This window comes from Typopeltis vanoorti, chromosome 11 (assembly GCF_054136105.1).
Source record: "Typopeltis vanoorti isolate ZY-2024b chromosome 11, IOZ_Tvanoo_1.0, whole genome shotgun sequence".
NCBI classification, from domain to species: Eukaryota; Metazoa; Arthropoda; class Arachnida; order Uropygi; family Thelyphonidae; genus Typopeltis; species Typopeltis vanoorti.
Genome location: NC_143559.1, coordinates 46,791,388 through 46,814,114, shown reverse-complemented (window position 1 = coordinate 46,814,114; position 22,727 = coordinate 46,791,388). Strand labels below are relative to the sequence as shown.

The window sequence follows — 22,727 nt, the reverse complement described above, 5'->3', positions numbered from 1 at the left end:
TTCAATGCTGGAGGATGACAGTTTAAACACCTTCTGTTTTTTATACCATATTTTCTACACAATAAAAAATAAAAATGTAGTCTTAAAATCGTTTAATAAATAAAATATTCAATTATTTATCTCATTTTTGTTTTATGTAGGGTCTTTTTTATACAAAATTTGTTAGCACGATGTGTTCCTTAAAATTTTCTCCTTTGGAATCAAATTTAAAAATTACCGGCAATTTACCGGTAAACTGGTAACGTTTTGAAAATTTACCGTATTACCGATAATAAAAGAGTCGGTAAATTTTTACCCCTATGTGAATAATTTGTTTTGAACATATTAATTGTTAAAAGCTGTTGCCGAATACAAATTGCTTATTTGGGTGAAAGTTAACGGGATACTGTTACAAAATACTTTAGAATAATTCTACAACGTTTTTTTTTCTTTTCTTCACTTCTCTTTAATTACATTATGAAGTGATCAGAATATTATGCTAGAATGTTATTATAAATATCATGGAGATCAAAGATAATTTTTCATTAAAACATTTTTTTTCTTCTAACAGTTATACATTGAATGTAATTTCCCATTAAGGGATCAATAAAATTGTTGTCTTCCACCGTATATTCAACGGTATTCCATGTGCTTAGGGGTAATAATGAGTTACCCCATTATTCCATTCTTTTCTTACATGTTCATCAGTTGTTGGTCTTAGAATGTTGTTGAATATTGAAATAATAGGCTATTATATCAACGTGTTATTCTTTTTTTTGTTCCTAGTTAACTTTATAATTTTTATTTGATTGTAATTATATTAGTATTTATTTTTTTATTATTTACTACTTCCAGTTTCAAAATTACAAAGCGGGGTAATGGACCAATATGTGTGTGAAAGCAACGTAGGGGTAATTGTGCGGTATGCATTACACTTGAATATTTATCAAAGGGAAAGATTGTTTTATTTATTTACTCGTTGTTTTCTCAGTTTGATTTAAATTTAGCCAAAGATGCTAATGCTCTCGGTCTACTTTACCATGCCAGTTAATTTCGTGTTAACAGCAAAATTTCGCTTCTACAGCAAAATTCCTGCCTTGCTGAACAAAAACCTCTCCAGAAGGCTTAAAGCCCTTTCATCTCCATAAGAGATCGACAGCTCTAAACCACTCCGATTTCGTAACCAATGTATACACTGTTATGACATTTCTGAGACTTATTGCATGGATTCCTATAGACTCTTCCATTGAAGATATCCCTCTGTGAAAGGGGATATAATTCCAGTCACTTACAATATTCAGTTTTTCTTGTCTAACAGTTAGCCGTCTAGAAGAAATCTTCTAAAGGAATTCGCTAACTAAAGTAAGTGCTTTGAGGTTACCCGCATGAAGCAGTCGCTTTTGTTGTTCGTTTTCTCCGTATTGTGTTGAGAGAGCGGGAATTTTTACGATCATAGAAGAAATACACATTGAGAGCACCTACCACAACTCCATTCACATTGAGTTGGGGGTTATACCTTACTGGTGAGTAAGGTATGTGCAAAACATTGTGATATGTTGGAAATATACTGGTGAACAACTTGTCTCCATCTCTAATTTATCCAGTTTAGATAAATATGTTTCTTTTGCCTTTTGATCAAAGAGTGGTTGCTCTGATACAGCGTAGTTGTATTTTAAGTACTTAATGAAGGAATGAATATATATATATATATATATATATATATATATATATATATATATATATATATATATATATATATATATATATATATATATATATATATATATATATATATATCAAAGTCTGTCTCTATTTGTAGTCTACCTACCAGTTTTGAAAATGCGACGCTCATTCAGAAAGACATCTGAATCCCTTCCATGGCGTCCCTCGGTAGGTGGTTAAATCGATTCCTGGAAGCAAAGCACACATTATTTAAATACAACCTGATATTTCAACATTGACTTTTAGTGCTTGATAGTACATCGCCAGAACTGAATGAAACCGTGACTGGAATTTTTCACTTCAGCATACGCTTCTTTACCGACACTGAAGAAGAGAAGATTAAATTTGGCAATATCTTACTATAGTTAGTGAAAATAGAAAATTCAGCCGGATGACGACCGTAGTGTGTTCTGGCGATGTGCTCTTTGCTGATACAGAAACGGCACAGTATAGTTTCACGTCGGTCATGAAAACGGATATTCCTTAAACAATCAAATGGAATACCCTCCGCGTCTACAACAGAAACGGTTGTTGATTTAAGCACTCCTAAATTCGTCTAATCCTCTTATTTCCTTAGTTTCAGTTTCTACTTCTATTATTTGAAGTAAATACCTTGAAACGAGAATAATAGAAAGTGCCTTGTATCTATCACATGGTGTACCATTTTATCACTGTACCTTTATAATGCCTTTATAATGTGTCGGATAGTGAATGAAAGTATTGGCACATGACCCAGTTGCAGGAACTATGACAAATGTAATACTATTAGCAATCATTTTCTATAAGATATAAAATGATTTTAAAAATGGAAAACTAAATATTTCACATTCTCTGCCATCACATTTATTAGTTGATTCTAAGAATTCTAAATTATAATACAACAAGAAAAGAAATGAATAATACAGTTCTTAAACGTGTATTTTTCCACACATTTCAAAAGAAATGATAAAACATTTTCATATGGAATTCCAAATGCATTCAGTTTTAACGAGTTTTAGTTTGACTTTAGTTTTTAGCTTGACAAGTAACAGAATAGTACAGTTTAAGTCTTGTTTTGTTTTTAATTATTATTACTATTATCTATTTTTTATTATTAAAATATAAAATTTATTATTATTATTATTAAAACAGATCAAATAGATTATTTCATCTATTTTCTTTTTATAAAACCCATTTCAAGGTGAGTCGGTAGTGTAGCAACTTCAACCTGATGACGAAAATCAGCCAATGAATCGCCTGGATATTTCAACTCAAATTGTTGGAGGATGATTGTAAAATATAAAAAAGTTGAAACGAGAGCCATTTTCTCACCGGGACAAGATCTTTTCCCTAAATAACAAAGAAACAATTGCGAATATCAAGTTTATATTTTGATTTATTATTTCAATAAATTTTGATAATAGTTTATCTTTCAAAAGAAATGGAATACAGTACCCTTGTTACAGAATAAAATGCATTTTGCAGTCAAATTGCGTACTAATTTATGATAAAATACTTCTCTTCACAACAATCTCTTACAGTTCTCATTCTCATAAAAATAAGGATCATCAATCGTCTCTCTGAATCCCTTCATATGCTTATCGTTTGAAACTATCTACAGAATTTACATCTTTTCACATCTTATCCTTTTTTAATCTCAATTTCAAAGGTGTTTTCTTTACTTCTCTTTAGTACATACTGTTGTTTGTTAAGACTTCGTTCTGCATTATCAGATAACTACGTAATAGCTTTTATTGCACAATTTTATTTAAAAAACAAAATTATGGATTATTTTGTCGTGAGGATGAGAATAATTAGCTGAGGCTTATGATGACCACTTTAATACTATTCAGCATTCTTTTTAGCTTCGATGGGGCACTTGTAGTGAGAATCATATACGTATGATGTTAGAATTCTTCTTTTCGGAACAACATAAAGGAAAAACCTTGGTATGTGCCGAAGTATCCTTTATTGAAGTTTAATATTTGATAAAAACATTGACCTCTGTTCAGAATTACTGCCCGCCTACAGATGCGGGACCCCTCGATTAAAAAAGGTATAAAATAAAAAAGAAATTGTAACGAAATTTATTTTCAAGAAAGTTCTGTATAAAAATAATAACAATTATACAGAAAACAGAAAATGTTTCAAATGTACGTAGATATTCTAAACTTATAATTGAACCTTATATTGAAATAATTGAAACTTATAATACTAAACCCTAGATGGCGAACCTATGGCGCCCGTGCCAGAGGTGGCACATCCAAGAAATTTGCTGCACGTCAAAGATGTACAGGTTATATTTATCCTTTTATAGGCTTATAAATTATTCAAGCTTTTTTTAATTATTAGAATACATACAAGTTAAATTTTGTTTTATACGAAAGGAACAAGGCCCAGCAGATGAAAAGTAGAGCTGATGTTAAGAACCCCTAGCAATGGCTGAGAGGCATAATGACATTACTCAGCTGATAGAAAATAACTAAGTTTAGTTTAAAATAACTATTCATTATTTACAAGATTATTAATTAACTCACGTTTATTATTATTTTTATTTATTCGAATATAATTCTCACTCCCCCCCCCCCATAATTAAAGCTGAAAATGTGTGGTGCGAGATATATGCAGGGATTTTCGGAAACCCAAACAGCGTTACCTTCATTTCCATTATTCCAAGCAAAATTTACCAGCAATTTACAAATTTTGACTTGAGATACACGATAAACAATCCTTCACGAATGACTAATGAGAAGTGAAATCACAGAGCGAAACAGGCAGCAAAGGGAGGCCAGTAAACATAGAGCAGCTATGAAGATGTGGCATATGATTGGTGGTCTTTTAACAAAAGATCGTGTGACCCAAAGACAAAGGCAAGCCGCCAATTTTTGAGTTGAAATGCTAATTCTCTTCACTCGAATTCCATAACATCTGAAAATGTCATAACAACATTCGCTGCATAATTTTTAGTTTAAGCATATTTAGGAGGGATGTCGTTTATTGTTCCGACGGAACTTTTCATTTCGCGGGCTCAATTCACACAAAGTTTCAACCCTTGGATAAATTTTATTGCTGCTTGTTTGCATTTCAGCTGGCAGGCGAAATCACTCACATATTATATGGCATGTTTCAATTCGTGTTAGAATTTTATTTGAAGTTAGCCTGTGTATGTTACAATGACAATTTCGAGAATTTGATGCAATAAAACAAACACTTATTTCATATAATTGAAAAATTAAACAATACTTTTTAGTCAGATACTGTGTTTTCTGTGCACCATATGGTTTTGCTTGAGTCTATACAGCATAGTGTCTGTGAGAGGGGACATGTGATTCATTAATTTGCAACGTTTGTATTCCATTTGTCTCCAATTGCACTATTTGTTGAGAAAAAAGAATTACACAGACTGCGAAAGTCTCTCTACCTTATTCAGGGATACAACAAAACTACTTGTTTTTCTTGCATCTGCAGCGTAATGACTGTTGGGGAGGGCGTGTTGTTAACCGCGGAGTGCGAGTTACTATCGTCTTGAAGTGAACATGATTAAACATTTTTCGTGTGCTGGGTATATGCAAAACTCTTTAATGTCTTTTTTTGTAAAGTAAAATCAGGGGTGCGTTTTGCCGACAAGTTGACATCCTCTGCTGCTACCCCTTGCTCAGCTGACTTCTATGGTGAGTTACAATGAATAAATATTTTTCTCACTACCGTTTTTTTTTCAAACAATGTCATTAAAATAATAATCAGTTTTACAGTGAATAATATTAAATCTTTGGGGATCAGAATAGGATATGCAATAGAAAATTAGCAGAATGCTTGCTGGAAAAAAATGTGGCCTGAAGCTGTTCTGCAACAAAATTTCGTACAAAGCATCTGCATTTATTTGCAATGACGTTTATGTAAAATTAGTAATTTTTGCACTTCACATCCATCATAACCTTGACGTCTATAGACGTCTTGGCCGGTAGCGTGATTAAATAAACGAAAATTTATATGCTGTGCTATGTATAAGTAAACCATTGTACAGAGTACAATGGTTTACTTATGTATAATAACATCCGAAGGTTATCGTGGGAAAGTTCTTCAAGGAGATGTTGAGTGTTTAGATGAAGTCATCCTTTTTTTTTACATAATGCGAAAATCATTGAAAAATACAATCAATTAATGAACGTCGATTGGTTTCGAAATTAATGTTTTTTTCTAGATTTGTATTAACATTTCAATGAATTAAATGTTAAACTGCAAGGTGTTAACAAGGCAGTTATTACCATGTTTGATTTAATCAAAGCATTCAAAGCTAAATTACAAATTTTCAATCGTGGCGTTATTTCCAATACCCTCCAATATTTTTCAAATACAAAAAAAAAATTCTGTGCAGATTTGGAATCTCATAAAAACACAAATCAAGTAAAGTTCATAAAATAGTTTTCTACAGTTAATCAGTCGGCAATCAACGCATTTAATTCATGATTTAGCAGTTCAGGTAATTTAAAAAGCGATCATAATTTATTTTGCATCATAGACACATCAGCAGATAAACTAAATTTGGAGATTTTCGAGTGGCTGAATTTGGAAGGTATAGAAATGCAACTAATCGAATTTTAATCCAGTTCTATATGTAAACAAAAGTCTGTCGATTTGACAAATGACTTGGAAATAATGGAAGAAGGTCGATTTATGGTGAAATTAAAAAGAATGCAGAAGAGGAAATAATGAATACTTTGAATGCCATTCCTGAAACCTTTAGTTATTTAAAAAACTACGACGGCTATATTATCAATTTTCTCCCGTAAATATGGTTGTGAGTCATTATTTTCCTAAATACATTTTGTAAAAGACAGTTTAAGAAATAGAATGACTGATGAATCTAGTATAACGTATGTATTACTAAAAGTGACAAAATATGAACCTGATATAAAGCATTTGGCATCTGATGTCGAACAGCAAACATCTCATTAATAAATTGATAATAGATTGCGTCGATTTATATACGACAATGCATATGTCAAATTGTGAGTTCATTTTTATGAAAATGTATGCTAATATTTAAACTTGTCTCAGTAAAATTCTGCAATTTATTTTTTATTTTTTCCTATTATAAACTGCCCGGCACGTCAGTAACTCGATAAATATTATTTGTAAATTTTGTGGCAAGTACACATAAAAAGTTTCGCCGCCAGTGTTCTAACCCGATTAATTATTTATGACTTCTTGTGACTCTTTAACAAAACCATGCATAAAAGTTTGAAAAACAAATACCATTATCATATCATTTTATTCATCATAGTAATCTGAATCGGTGTCCGAATCTCCCATCCCTTTCGCTTACGTTGATCACCAAAGGTTCGCATAATTCTTCGATAATTCCGTCTCTGTTCCGATACATGTTTTCAGTGAGGTGACTTCAGAGCAATATTTTCCCTAGTTGTGAGCTGTAATACATTTAAACGCCTGTTCTGAAATCTTAAAAAGTTTCGATATATCAATATCCCCAGTTAAGTTGCAATGACGAATGATATTCATCACTTCTTCCCAAACATACTCAATAGCACTAATGTCACAATGGTATGGTGGTAGACTCAAAAGGAATCCATGATCTTTGAGCATCGTGTCGAATTTAAATAGTTTAGTTTTGGTCGAGTTTCTTTTGACCAAGTTGAACAATTCAATTTTTCGCATTAGTGGCCAATGAGTAATGTAATTCATAATGACTTTCTTTCTATTAGAAGAAATTAGAACTTTGTTGAATTGGATGGAATGATGTGAAGCATTATCAATTATAACAACAGCATTTTTAGGAAGGTTTGGAATCAGTTTTTAATCTCTGCCCGCTTTTCGAAGATCGTAGAATTCATTTGCCCATGGTAACCTCTAATAGCTGAATTGGATTTGTAAAGTTTGAATGTGATAAAAAAGAAACATTTCTCCAAACACACACAAAATTATTATGCGCCGCGAGCCATTTCCGATTTGTAACACTGCACATTCTTCTTTAGATTCCCAACATTTTCCATAATTTATATTACTGTCATTCCACGTTTCAGCTAGATACATAATGGGTTTTCTCTTCTCCCTGAAAAGTCTAAGTTTGATCTTCATGCACACATGTACACATACACATGTAATCATGGATTTAATGCTTAAAATGACAGTCACTTGGATCAATACATCTAAACAGCAAAAATGGCTAACAGACAAACACTGTCTAATTTAATGAACTTACCCATCGAAAAGGGAATGAGATATTCTAATTTTTCAACTGTTTTTCCATCTGAAGATAAAAACCTGTCTGGGTTGAATTTGTCTGGATTTCTCCAGTATTTTGGATCATTATGAACAGCCCAGATGTTGACGAGAACTATACTTCCCTTAGGGATATCATATTTTCCTATTGCTGAGTCTTCGGCTGCTCTGTAAATAAAATATAAAAAAAATACATTATAGTAAACATTTCTGCACATAATTGATTAAGTTCTTCAACTTCAGCAAATAATCAATTTCTTTTTTGAAAGTTTGATTAATTCAATCTTGTACCCATTTCATTATGTTTTGCTTAACAGAGAATTACGTTGCCACATATCAATACAGCGGATTATATTAATTTTATATCAAATGGATAAGAAAAAGATTACGGTATTAATTTGTAACATATAAAAGTGTATTTGTAAATGCGCTTTAATGATATATATCCTTTCGAATTGTCTTCAGTTGGTTTGAAGTCATATTAATTATGATTTTATAAACCTTGTATTTAAACTAAATGTCCCACTTCAAATGATCACAGTGCCAATAAACTTTCCTCCTCATCACTCTACATTCCCTGGCTAATAACCACAACCCACTATACGTCTGATCCTATCCATCATCAGTTAACACCACAAACTCTAGTAATTTTCGCAATTTAAAAATAAATCATAAAACGAAATCTGTCTTCCAATGTCCAGTTCCAAAATAATTTGGGATAAACTATTTTTGGGACTAATTGTCAGATATTATTGTTTTTAGTGCTGCGCAAATGTCTGAAATTAGTGACCATTGTTGTCTTTAAGAGTAATATCAGATTAATAGGTAAGTAATTAGCCACTTTTATATACAAAGAAATCTATAGGTTGTCACGAGTCGACTCAGAGTGGCATGAGTTTAGTACATGCACTTATTACGACGAGAATATGCAAGACAATGCATAAATTCAGCTGAGATTGAAATAAATTTTCAAAATATCATAATTTCATATTAAAACAAATTATAAACACAAAGTTTCTTAAAATAATTCTGGATGGTTCATTGAGTAACATTTCTTTTCAATGAAACTCTCAGGATAAAGACGTCACGAATTTTGCAAATTAGTTTCGATTGACCAGTCATCATGCTTATATGAAGCTGTATTGAATATTCGTTAATCTAACTTGATGCTGCTTAATGAATCTTGATGCTGCTTAATGATGCTGCTTAAAGAATCAAATTAATGATTTAATTTGATTCTATCATTTCGGATTTAATTTTAACATTAAATGAAATGAACGTTTAGTTTCACATAGCAACGTTCCTAGAATTAAAACGATGTTTTAATGGATTCTTGCTTGTATATTTGATAATTCAAGCATTTCACTACTTACAGAACAGTACAGAATTATTTTTAGTTATTTTCACTTGCATTACGTTTTTGAATGTAGTTATTATTATTATTAATAATATTATTATAGAGAGAAGGCGTTGTGTGAGTATATGAGTGAGCGCACAGTGATATCGCAGACATGGTATCAGTTCTGCTAATGGGGGACTTCAATGCAAACGTTGGAACAGATGATCATACATGGAGGGGTGTGGTTGGGAGGAACCGAGATCCTGACCTTAACACGAATGGGTTGAAATTATTGGACTTCTGCTGTATTAACAGCTTGTCCATAATGAATACCTTCTTCCAGCACATAGAAGTTCATAATTATCCCTTGTACAGGGACACACTTGGACAAAGATATCTGATTGACTTTTTTATAGTCTCAACAGACCTATTTCCCTCAGTGCAAGACGTTCCTGTGAGGAGAGGGGAAGAACTGTCAACTGACCACCACCTGGTAGTCTTCACTCTAGGGCTGCAGAAACCAAATGCTACCATCAAGGCTGGTAGATCTAAGCAGCTATATAATGGAAGGCGTTGGAAAATGAAGCTGTGTGGAAGACATTTACAGATAACATCTCCTCTAGGTTCAAAGAGATTCCCAGATTGAAGATGTTGGAAAGAGTGGAAGCTGGTCAGAACAGCTGTCACTGCCTCTGCACTCTCATGCTGTGGAAGAAAGCGGTTCGGCGTAGCGACGGGCAGACAGACAAGGACACCTTGCTGGAACCAGGAAGAACAAAAAGCTATCCAGGCAACAAAGGAGGCCTATCTAACATGACTTAAGGTCAAGTGACCTGAGACGCGTTTCGGGTACACGTAGGCGCGAAACGCTGTTGCTGAGGTAGTAAAAACAACAAAGCAGAAACCTTGGGAATCCTTTGGAGAAAGTTTAGACTCATCCTACGCAAATGCAAACAAGATATTCTGGAAGATCATCCGCCGCCTTCCAGGGAAGAAATCGTGCACACCAAGGGCAATTAAGGCCTCTCATGGTGTACTTTTAACAACCGAAAAGAATATCCTCCACAGATAGAGGGAATACTTTGAGAGCCTTCTTAACCCAGCTCGCCAGGCAGCTATGAACATCGAAGAGGTGGAGATCGGGGCGATGACCAGTTTCACAGCAGAAGCGCTCCTAGCAATAAAATCGCTAAAATTGGTCAGGGCTGTTGGAAATGATGAAATTCGGCCCGAAATGCTAAACGCCTTAAATCGAGACGGTGTTCTCTGGCTGACTCGAGAATGTCAGGCTGCTTGAATATCTGGGCGAGCACCAAAGCAGTGGTAGACAGTCATCATAATATGCAATCTCTCTGGTCTTCAAGAAGGGAGACCAGAGAGATTGCAGTAACTATCATGGCATCTCTGCTCAGCCTGCCTGGGAAAGTATATGCTGAATGGTTGGAAAGAAGGTGTATGAGCATAGGTGAGTCAAAGCTCTAGGAAGAACAATGGGGATTTCGTCCTAGTAAAAGCACAACTGACCAAATATTCACTTTAAGGCAAGTCTTTGAGAAATCTTGGGTAAATGCCAGGAATGTCTACACATGTTTTGTCGACTTGGAGAAGGCATATGACCGGGTTCCTCGGGATAAGCTTTGGAAAGTAGTACAGGTGTATAAAGTGGATGGCCAACTATTAGATGATATCAAATCCCTGTATGAATGCCTGGAGTTTTGTGCCAGGGTAAACAGCACATAGTATAAACCTTTCACAGTCTCCATTGGTCAGCTCCAAGGGTTTGTTCTGTCACCCCTCCTTTTCATAATATTTATGGACTGAATTGACAAGCACATCCGAGGCAGTGACTGACTCAGAATTGGAAGATGTAGCATTGTACGTATGCTTTTTGCAGATGACCTAGATCTGCTTAGCTGTTCCACAGATGACTCCAGGGGACCGTGAATTGATTTCTAGCTGTTTATGCAGAAGCCGGGGAGGAAGATCAGTGTGGCCAAACGGAAACATTTGTGTCCTCAACGCAACCATTCCAGTGCACTCTACATGTGAGAGTAGTCCCACTACGGCAGGTGGAGAAGTTTAAATAAATTAGGTCCATATTCACGAGTGATTGAAACTGGGACGTAGAGCTAGGTACTCGAATTGGCTCAACAAGTGCAATATTGCGGGAGCTTCCCCGTTTGTTCTGAGCGTGGTGGCGGAGGATCGTGACCATTGGAAGTCCCTCTTGCAACTTCTGCCCCCACAGCCCAATTAGGAAAGGTGGGTCTTGAAAATGGATGGATAAAAATTTCAAAGTCACAATACCTTAACCAATAATAATAATAATTATATTTATTATTATTGTTGTTATTGTTATTATACAACATTCTGTACTAAACCGAAAACATAATATGTGAGTAGTCTAAATTTAAACAGCGTTTTATAATGATAACACTTTGTCGAATTAAAAACGGGAAATAAATATATAAATAATAAAATGTAAAATACAGCATGTAATCATATTGACTACCTCGTGTAACTGAGAACTATATTTGAAAAGGATTACTCTGATCGTTATTATTCTGTTCTATGAATTCCACATTATGCAAATTATAAAGATATTAAGAGTGAAAAGTGAAACGTAGGAAATTGCAGCACTGTTGCCTCAATATTATAAAATATGTGTCATTCTCCTAGAGGTAATGAAAAGTGAAAGTAAAGTGATGTACTACCGAATTCTACACATGGTTAGTACAGAACTGAAAAGTTTCATGGTTGCTGTTGATTTTTTTTATTTTAATTATTATTGTGAAAGGTGATGGAATGCATTTCGCATCAACTATTCCATGTTAATAAAAAAGTAACTTTAAATGTGAATTGCGAATAAAAATGAATTCTGAAATTAAAATGTAAATGATAAAATGCAAAAATAGCTCTTTAGCTGTTTTAATTTAACTGTAACTGTAAATTGCCTTTGTTGGGATTAGTATTAATTGTAACATTAATTATAGTATTACATTGTCCAAATCATAATAATTTTAATGACATGTAACAAAATGTTACCCTGATCCATCTTACTATATTTATTATACTTTTCACTCTATGTTAGCAATAAAATCGCTAAAATCGGATACCCCTGCTGGTGATGAAAAATAAATAACACACTTGCATTCCATTTTCGTGAGAATTGTCTTCCAATATACAACAAAAATAATCATAATCATGCAGTAATGATATAGTAATCAGTAAACATTTTTGCGATATGCAAACCGACTGAGGAATTTTTAAAACTTTCATTCCGTAGGGGGAAACTTACACCCTTTGTAAATTTAGTGGAACAATCGTCTTCCATCTGGAAACTTCCAGCAAAACCGCTTGAATATAGGGAAGATGAAGACGGTCCTCCCAAAATGGCATTCTTTCCTTGCCAATAATTTCATCTATTTCTGCCTGGGCTCGTTTCTGGATATCAGGATAAGCCGCCATTGTCAAAAGAGCCCACGTGAGTGTTAAAGCTGTGGTGTTGCTCCCTGCTCCAAATAGTATTCCAACATTTCCTTTTAACATATTTTCTGAGTAAAAAAAGAAAAAAACTGTTTGAATTCTTCGCAGAAATGAAGTGGTGTTTATTTATTTATTCTCTTATAATTTATTTTATTTTAAGAAATTTATCATTTATTTATTACACACAAAATACATATGAAAAATAATTTCGCTTTTTTAACATGCAATAAGTAAATAAACCAATTAATTGTATACAAGCGTATTACTTTCAAAGTTGAGAAAAGTAAATATATATCATTTTATCACCAAAACAATTTGGTATTATCAAAACTCAGACAGTAACAATGCCATAAAATTAAAGATAAATAAAAGGTATTCATCAGAATGATTTAATAGTTTGAAAAAATGAACAGGAACATCGAAATTTAAAACGCAGATAGAAATGTCGTCACTAATCTCTTACTTTAGAGATCTCTTAAACAAAGACAAATCAACAGAAGAAATAATTTGAAGTAAATATGGAAATTAAAGAGATAATAGGAATGGCAGAGATTGAGTAAGCATTAAGAAAGTTGAAAAGCCAAATTTTCAGGGAAGAACATTTTGCATTTTTCAGGATTCAAGACAGTTTTAATTTGAAATCGTAGCGTGTCGTCTTTAGATACATCCGAAGAAAGGCGATACGTGATGACCAAGAGGGGTATTGATCACATATATAGAAAATAACTCACGGAAGAGGGAAGTATCTATAGAGGAATAACATGACTGGGTTACTCTGTGCAGATTTATGGAATGATAATGGCAACACGAATAAACGATAAAAGCTAGGAAATTTAATTGGAAAGATGTCTGGTTTAGAATGGGGTGGTTAGCTGTTGATTTGATTTTTAGTGTAAGGTAAAAGGAATTGTGAAACTTCAAATTTAGAAAAAGCCTATTTATGGATTTTTGGATGTGGACAGTAGCTTTGGCTTGTTTCAACAGTAAAATGTATTGTAAAATTTGGAAGAGCTGTGCGTTGACGAAATTTAGTATACAGAAATTGGAGTGTGTACTTTTTTTAATGGATTGAGATTATTTTTTCTTCATCACTGTTTATTACGAGAGGAATAATGTCCTACATATGGATTCAGGGCCAAAAGTAACGCAAAGATGTGTTTAGGAGAAACAGTTCACAGTTCTGGGTTACTTTATTGCAAAAGCAATAAAGTAATGTAGAACTAAATTGTAGACAACAAGCACAAGTCAACGATGATAGACTGAATTTGAAAGTCTTGAGGAGTAGTAATGAACACTTTAAATATTTAGACCCTATATTTTTCAAGTGATGAAAATTTAGACCTGAAGATATATTTCCAGATAAGTTTCGCAGCTCCGAAGTTCCAACTATGATTGTTGTTCTGGTTCGAACATAAAGTCTAATATTAAACAAACTGTTTGCAATACTGAAAAAGATTTTCAGCATTCAATGATATTTTTCATATTCACTTTAATTTACAATGATTACTTTCTAATCATCGATTTGAGAGCATTTTTATTGAACGTCATCATATCGCAATATGTGTAACCATCAGCCACCCCCAAAAAATGTCTTCTAAACACCAAAAATGGTAAATCGCATAAAACAATAGTCCCATGGACAGATTAATTTTTTTTAAATTCTGCACTATTTTTAATTAACTGCTTATTTTTTTTTTAAATCTGGAAACACTACTTCTATGTCAAAACACAAAATTTTGACTCAAAATACAAAATACAAGATTTCAATAAGATAAGCGATAAAATTCATCGCCCACCTAAAGAAAAATTGAAATATTCATGTGCACGATGGATTGAAAATTAATGTTGGTAAGCGTAACTAGTATTCATTTTCTTGTATACATTGGAATTCGATGTTGATGTTTAGAGTTGCAAGGTTATGAACCAGAATTTATCTTCTGAAAAGAAGAAAATTATGATCTAAAATTCCATTCGTCTAGATGCCTACGGTCATGGAGGACAACATTTGAACATCTTATAGGGCGGCGCTTTAGAGAAGATAAAATTATTTACAAACAATTGTATTTTGCTAATGTTTCTCGATACAGCGAACAATGATATAGTAATGTGGAAGAAATAATGATATAAATATGAATCATTTAATTTCTTTTGTACATACTTACCGGTAAAGGAACTATTTGGGTCATTTTCTCGTTTCTTCTTTTCTGCCATAAATCCATCGATATAATTTCCAATAGAATTGATGTCTAAATTCTTTTTTGTACACTCTATTTCATCCCTATAAAGAAACCGCAAAATCTGCAACTATTATACAGCGAAAGAACATTGGAAATCGTTTGATCTTTGTAGAAACATTTCTCGAAATATATCCCTAAAAATAACTACAATTTTCATTTTCGCCGATGTTCTTTATAGACTATGTTTTAAACTTCGAAATTTTAGATTTTGAATACTTACAAAAATGTTGAAAATTACACATGTATATGACTCCCCTGTTCGGAAGAAATTATATTACACTTGAGAATGTGATAATTGAAAACTTTTGTTTTAAATAGGGAAAAAATAATAAAAAGTAATGGCTCAGTGAAATCTCTAATATTACTCGTACATTAAGCCAACAAGTAAGGAACTGATTATGAAAAATCATGAAAAGGTGTTCTGAAAAACAGAAAGTGTGTTCGCGATTATTATTCGCTGTATATAAAAAACAGCATAATCACCATACTAAAAATCAGTATGGTGATTATGATTCCCATCTTTGGAACACGAACAAGAATTTAACACACTACTTAGAGATGGATGTGCATAAAACAACAGTAAGTTATCTGAAAAAGAATATTTCATAATTGAAGTGGAATAAAGAAATAATATATCAGTTATCTCGAAATAGGTATTGCATGATGGTATGATATCTGTTGTGTGAATAATGGTTAGTTTATGACTCTTAACATTTTGTGTACATGTGGAATTATGAATGGTATATTGTGAATCTTACTTGTTTGTCTCTGGCTATGAATCTTTATATTCCATAGACATACCCATTTAACAATAAAATAAATGAACAACAACAATAATAATAAATAACTTCCAAATTCATGGCACATTAAGGCAGTCAAACATTTCGGGTGGCAGCCTTAGAAATATCTATTTTTGATCTCAAAAGCATCACCTAATTGGGGAATTCATTCGATAGGTTAGGATTTTGTTCTCCTATCGTTTCACATGCACTCAGATTTTCTATCCAAATATATCAAGGCCACAGAAGAAAATATAAAACCAAAATGGAAAAGATATCAAACAACTGACGAATTTCTATCGAAGGTCACAGAAAAAAAAAACCATAAAAACGCAAAGGAAAAGATAGCAAACAACTATTGATGAAAAATTCACAAATGTATGCAATATGACTGACATCAAGGCTATAAATGTCCAAAAATACTGTGAAATAGAACACATCACACCAAAAAAATTCCGCTAAAATAATACGCTAACAATAATAAAGCAATCCTGTTAATAATGAATCTAAAATAACGGAATTATAAAGCCAACTTCTCACTTCATCAGAGGCGTAATGGACAATATTTAAGATACAAACAGTAACAGATGTGTAACCTTCATTAATTAAAAAAAAATAATGATTTTATTATAAAGTAGAGAAATATAGTTTTTTAAATATAAAACTAGATCCTCAATAGCTCAATCAGTATAGACAAAGCCCTTTGGTCGTAAAGACCTGGGTTCAATTCCCATCAGCGATGCGAGGAACTTTTATCTTGACTCTTTCGACTGAAGGTGAGCTAGCCAGTCTCATACTCAGATAGGGGGGGGTTAAGCGGAAACGCGAGTTTTTCTTCCATGAGAACAGGCAGATCGATCCGTAAACACGTATCTACAGATATAGGTCGTTTGCTCTATTTCCTCGACACGGTAGCGGCTAAATGAATAGAAAATCCTCGACATCGCAAGATAAAAGAGGAGGGAAGGAATAAGAAGATAAGAAATATAAAACTAACCTAACCAGCTGATCTCAAAATAATTCATATCATGACAATGATTTCAATTATATATTTGTAATAAAATTCTATAGTAAGACAAGTAATGTATGGTGAAAAAAAGAGCATTAGAAGCGCATATTAATCATCATCATCATCATCATCAGCTAACGCCTTTTTGTTCCCGTATAGGGAGTAGGTTAGGATATTTAAGCCTGTCTAACTTTTGGAGACTGAGTGAGCAGTTCAATCTCCACTGGTAGTCGATCGGAGATAGCTGGCCCAAAGCTATCACTAATTGATCGGTACGCAGTGAAGAAGGCGGCTAGCAAGTTCCGCCATCTCGTGGTCCCTAAATCTAACGCAACATTTTTAATGTCTGAGAAAAGTGTGCCGTTCGACGGCCGATTTTCCTGTGTTTACGGGACGAAACCCCCGAGTTTCTGAGAGAAAAAACCAGCTTGCTCGTGCCAGAGATCGAATATCTCGGGAACTTGTCGAAAAATAGATTAGAAAAAATGTTCCTTCAGTCGGCGACTAAACTCGAGCTTATGTCTTTAGTCGTGCGGTCAAGCGACCTAGAGTGAAAACGCCACTTCTACCGAGCTACACAGGTTATCCTTGACGAATATAGACGTACTAATACTGACCGACGTTGCCATATACGACATAGAAATTTAAGCATACAAAATTAATAATTACCAAACCTACAACTCATGTAGACCAAACAAAAGAGGAGGTAGTATAGTGACATTTATCAAAGCAAAATGCAATGTGACCGAAAAACAAACTCGGTTCGAACATGATGAACCACTAATTTTGGAAATCACAAGGAAATCACAAGCACCAAATACAAAATAAATATAAAATATTGATCCACAGATAATAATTCACTCAGTTTTCTGCATGAATTAGAATCATGGCTAACTTCCAACGTTCACAGTAATATACATAAAAGAAACAAAGCTTACACAAACTAGGCGAGAAATCGACAATAATCCATGGATAAATTGCAGCATTCTAAATAGTATTACTGTAAAGTTAAACCTATGGAAAAGACTAAAAACATCACCCTGTTGCACTCGTCTACAAACATTATATAAAAACAAAAGACATCAACTAACAACAAAATTTGGTAGGGCAAAAAGACACTACTACTAGTATTACTATCAAAAATTTACAGAATATAGTGAAAATATGAAGCAAACATAGGCTATACTTAACGAATTACTAACTAGAAAAAAGAATCCTTCAGTACAAGATTTTATGGCAAAAAGCTTTGGTAAGTATATAAACCAAAAGGAACTAGAAGATCTATTCAACTCCTCCTTCATAAATAATATCACTCAACTAAAAAAAAAAAAAGATAATCTACCATCGATCAATAAAAAATTACCAACAGCAAACCATGTATTGTCCATACCAAAACAGGAACTGCAGGAAGCGTTCTTACAGCTGAAAACAAAGAATACTGAAGGAAAAGACAAAATAAGGCTCATGGATCTTTTAACATATCTTGAACTAGTAAACATAATGTTCGATACTGGCGTTATTCCACAACTCAAAACTGCAATAATTACGCCTATTAAATATGTGGAAAATGACTGCCAAAATCAGTATTATCACACAATTCTTATTACGATATTCAAATTAATAAAAAAAATCTTATTTATTTTACGTACTACGATGATTTTCGTCATTATTCATACTACTGTGTGTCGTAATGGTGAAATTCTTAATTAGCGGAAAAATTAAAAAAATATGATGTAATGTTTTTTTTTAAAAAATTATATACTTACTCGATAAATGAATGAATTATTTTAAAAAATTTGATTTCTGGCAAAAATTTAAACACGGTGAATAATAATGGAGATAGCCAAGGAAAATAAGTAGGCAAATCAAATTCTGCAAAGGAGTCGTTACGAGAAGTCATTAATTCTTGAATAAATTTCCGTTTTGTTTCTTCCAATTGTTTTCCGAAAACCATCGAAGTGATGTTGTTGATGGTACTGCGAAGAATACTGGAATATATTTCTTTTGGTTTACCATCGAAAGCTTCGATTGTCTTAATAAAGACACATATTTCGTCCTGTAATATAAAACATAATTATTGATAGAAACCGAAACATATATTATGTTACTCACTTTAGTTATATAAACCAAATTAATTCGTTTGTTATATATCATCTAACACTTAATACTCGATTTTAAGCTTTAAGCTTCAATGACAGAAACTGTGTGTGTGTGTGTGTGTGTGTGTGTGTGTGTGTGTGTGTGTGTGTGTGTGTGTGTGTGTGTGTGTGTGTGTGTGTGTGTGTGTGTGTGTGTGTGTGTGTGTGTGTGTAATATTCATGCAAGCTTGATTTGCTTCCTAAGACTTAAGTAAAGGCAGGTTATAACCCACTAATTCGAGCCCTACGTAAGTGCCTATGAGTTGTGGTTATATATATATATATATATATACATACACACAAAACATTTCCCTGAGTTTTTCATTCAAATGAATTTGTCTCCAACATTCGGAAATTTTTAAAATAAGTTTTATTACAAAAACTTAGATTTTTTTTTTTTGCATGCTTTTTTCTTCTGGATTTCCTGAAGGCACTTTCTGAATAACCTATTATTCAGACATAATATTATTTAACACTTACTTATTCTACTTTGGATTTCTTTTCTTCTTTTCCTGGACAGTCCGTTTAACTTCTTAAATCCACCAGGCAGTTAAGAATTTTCATTTTTATCATTGCAGTGAACTTCATTATATCCATCCCTTGCTGGAAGAGTCGATTTCTTATTCAGATTTTTTGCTAAGGTTCAATGGCTTGTTCTCCATTCATATTTGTATATTTGAATGGACATTTTTTTCTGAATGCTATCGTCATTTTACATCGCCAAATTTAGAAATTGGCAAAATTTTCACTCTGTACAAAGGTAACTGATTATATCAACTCCTATTTCAGCTGCATTGTATACTCACGTGTCCTGTATGAGCTTTATGATAATAACATAATAACTATGACAAAAACATATTCATTGAGAAGTTTTACTTCTGTTCTCTTCTTTCTATTTATTTTTTGTTATATATCGGTGCTGGAACATGGAACTAATAATGACTAGTCCAGGTCGTGAAAAAAATTCCAGTAGATACTTGCGATTATGATTAGATCTGCTCTGTTTTTTACCAGAATTTCCCACAACATTTCTGCTCTACTGTGTTCATCACATCGTGTCGTTGTATTATATATCAGTGCTTTCTTAAATGTCTCGATAAATAATTTTTACAAAAACCTGAACTGTCCAATTTAAAACGGGACACACAGGATACCTTACATTAGTATTAAAGCTCATGGATAATGATAAGGTATTATATGGCAGATTTTGTTTTTCAAACAGCAGTATACTACATGTAGTTATCCAATACAGAAAAAGTCTTCACGTCTGGTCTGTCTTCCCAGATTTTAACCGAAAAACTCATAAAGTAAACCGCACAACTAAAAATATTTCAGACATAATATATTCCATCTGGTAATGAGGATCGCTAATTAATGACTATTGTCTGCCGGATTCTCTCACATGAAAGGCATTATTCATTGGTAGAATTAAGTAGTTCAGCTTTCACCGATGTCAACAGATGAATAGCAGCTGTTCTATATAAGCATATTATTATTAATTACATAGGTGTGATAACTTAAATAATTTCCTTAATAATTTATTTAAATATATGTAATCTTTAAAGTTGGATCCGAAATTTTTTTTTCATGTAATTGTTTCTGAATAGAGTCTTTTCACTTTGACATTTGGAAGAACGTCTCAATTTAATTGCCATTTAAACGATTTATATTTTATTCCTTTATCTTTGAAAGACACAATATCACTTCTGATTGAGATTTTCCTTACACCCTATAAAACTGCATTGCAAAACTTCAGATAACTGAAGATATGCTGCACACACACCCACACCCAATACTTATCTTAAGTAAAGCTATTGCATTAGAAAACTTATCTTCATTCGCTCTTCCATCTGACCTTTGCCAAACCCCAAGTCACGAAGTACATGTAGGGCGAATCTTCGGTGTTCTTGCCATTCAAAACCACTTTCTGAAGCGAAACCTGTGTTTAATTATACATATTTAAAAAGAAAAAAATAAAATAAATAGCTAATAGTAAAAAGGGTATGTCATTCACTTTTGTAAAGAAAAGAACTATATTACATTCCATACTAATTAAATAAGATTTGGTTATTATTATTATTATCATAATCATCATTATCAATTTCCTGACATTTACCCTCACGGGATGTACAGGATATGATAGATTACATGAAAATTTACATCAGTACTAATGTAAATTAGTACTGATGTAACAACAGGTGAAGACAGAAACACTGTCTACAATATTCCTCCAAATCAATCTTTTACTTGTCAAGGCTTCAACATTGTCATATCTCATGTTTCTATCTTCTAAGGCATTTTTTACCGTATCAATCCACTATATCTTGGTCTTCCACTGGGCCTTTTTCCCTGCCAACCTGGCAAAGAACACTTGTTTTGATAATCTTTCCTCTCCCATTCTGTTGAAGTGACCATACCACCTGAGATTAACAGAGCTAATTTAAGGTGGTATGGTCAGTTTCTACACATGGCTGTTATTTTTCTTAGCAGAAATTATGAAATAATTATATGATAAATAAATTTTTAAAAAAATCCGTGCCGTTCTTTGTTAAAATTCTGTAAATTGAAACCATTATCAATTAAAGTTTTGTAAATTACTGTTTTTAGCGATATTTTTAAAAGTTTTTTTTTTTTTTTTGAATTTTGAATGATAACCAAGTGAACTAATAGCAGTACATTTCCTTACTTTTACCTCCAGGAAGAAGCTGCATTTTATTTGGGACCGGTCTTCCTAAAAAATTCGAACTGCTCATTGCTGTTTTTGCACTTTCAAAATCGTTTAAGAATACAACGTAACGACTTCCAATATACATACTATAAGAAAATAAATCATAATTATTAAAATAAATATATTTTACAACACTCTTAATTTACATTTCAGAAAAGTACAAGATTTGTATAATTAAATTTGTCTACTAAAATCCTCGTATTTATCAGCAGTATTTGCTGCTTATTTATCTTTCACAGGTTAAAATACTTATTCAGTGAGGGTAACTAGATTTAATTTTTAGTAACTACTGTTTTCAGGGGAAAAGTTTTAACATTCGAATCATGCTGATAAATATGAGGATTTTATAATGTTGTGTGACACGCAATTTTCAAACAAGCGTATAAATAGTCAGAATTCCAGCCGCAATAAGGCAAAAACTATATCTAAAGTCACAACAACGTTATTCTTTCTATTTCATAATTCAATTAGAAAGGTTGTTGTCTTACCTGAGAACTGAGTCATATTTCTCGGCAAGTTTCACTAATTGAAAATGCGCATTTTTTTTAAGAAAAGGATAAAATCCCACAAATGGTAGGCCGATTGGACCAGGAGGAAGCCTTCCTCTTCGACATAGGTGTGGAAATATAATATATCCGCACAGAAAGATTATAAACACAGTGATGGTAGATAATGTAAAATATTCCTGAATGAAATTTATAACTGTGGTTAACATATTTCTTACACTAATCATGAAATAAAATAAATCAATACAGAGAAAACACGGATGCTTCTTATATCACAAACACTTTCATTTGATAGAGTATGTGCTCTGCTTACATTTCGATAGCCCATATTTTTCCCGTTATCTGCTAGTATCTTACACCACCTCTTACCGATTGATGTTATGTAAATGGTTTATGCCATCTAGTGTCAACACCGTGCATTACTAAGTTAGATAAAAGAAACACGACTTGCTTATAAGAAATCATAGTTTTTCAACAATTATTAAAATTTTATATTCAAAACGGCTAGCCGCCTAAATTATTTAACTCTTTTTTTGTGTGTGTGTGTGTGTTTATATTTGTGAATTGTTAAGAATAAGAATGATA

At 32.8% G+C, this 22,727-nt stretch overlaps 1 protein-coding gene across 2 annotated transcripts; it reads right to left on the bottom strand.

The window, feature by feature from the left end:
• Positions 1-2,521: 2,521 nt before the first annotated feature.
• Positions 2,522-22,471, bottom strand: LOC150101523 (vitamin D 25-hydroxylase-like). Of its 2 annotated transcripts, none has more exons than XM_090400623.1 (8): positions 22,125-22,471; positions 21,595-21,722; positions 20,743-20,847; positions 18,537-18,828; positions 14,908-15,023; positions 12,558-12,813; positions 7,901-8,088; positions 2,522-3,030 (listed from the first exon to the last, which is right to left on the bottom strand). In XM_090400623.1, exons 1-8 carry the CDS (start codon positions 22,367-22,369, stop codon positions 2,852-2,854), a joined length of 1,509 nt encoding a protein of 502 aa, XP_090256749.1. In that variant the 5' UTR covers positions 22,370-22,471; the 3' UTR covers positions 2,522-2,851. The 2 variants fall into 2 exon arrangements, with proteins under 2 accessions (XP_090256749.1, XP_090256750.1); XM_090400624.1 differs by having other exon boundaries at positions 21,601-21,722.
• Positions 22,472-22,727: the final 256 nt, after the last annotated feature.

What these genes read in the sequence shown, in the direction of transcription:
- LOC150101523 (XM_090400623.1), bottom strand. Translation starts at nt 22,369, where the DNA reads ATGATTAGTGTAAGAAATATGTTAACCACAGTTATAAATTTCATTCAG. An exon ending in TCAGATGGAAGAGCGAATGA is followed by an intron (nt 18,829 to 20,742) that starts AGATAAGTTTTC and finishes GTTTTATATTAC; the next exon opens with AGGACGAAATATGTGTCTTT. An exon ending in CCACTAAATTTACAAAGGGT is followed by an intron (nt 8,089 to 12,557) that starts GTAAGTTTCCCC and finishes TTTTATTTACAG; the next exon opens with AGCAGCCGAAGACTCAGCAA.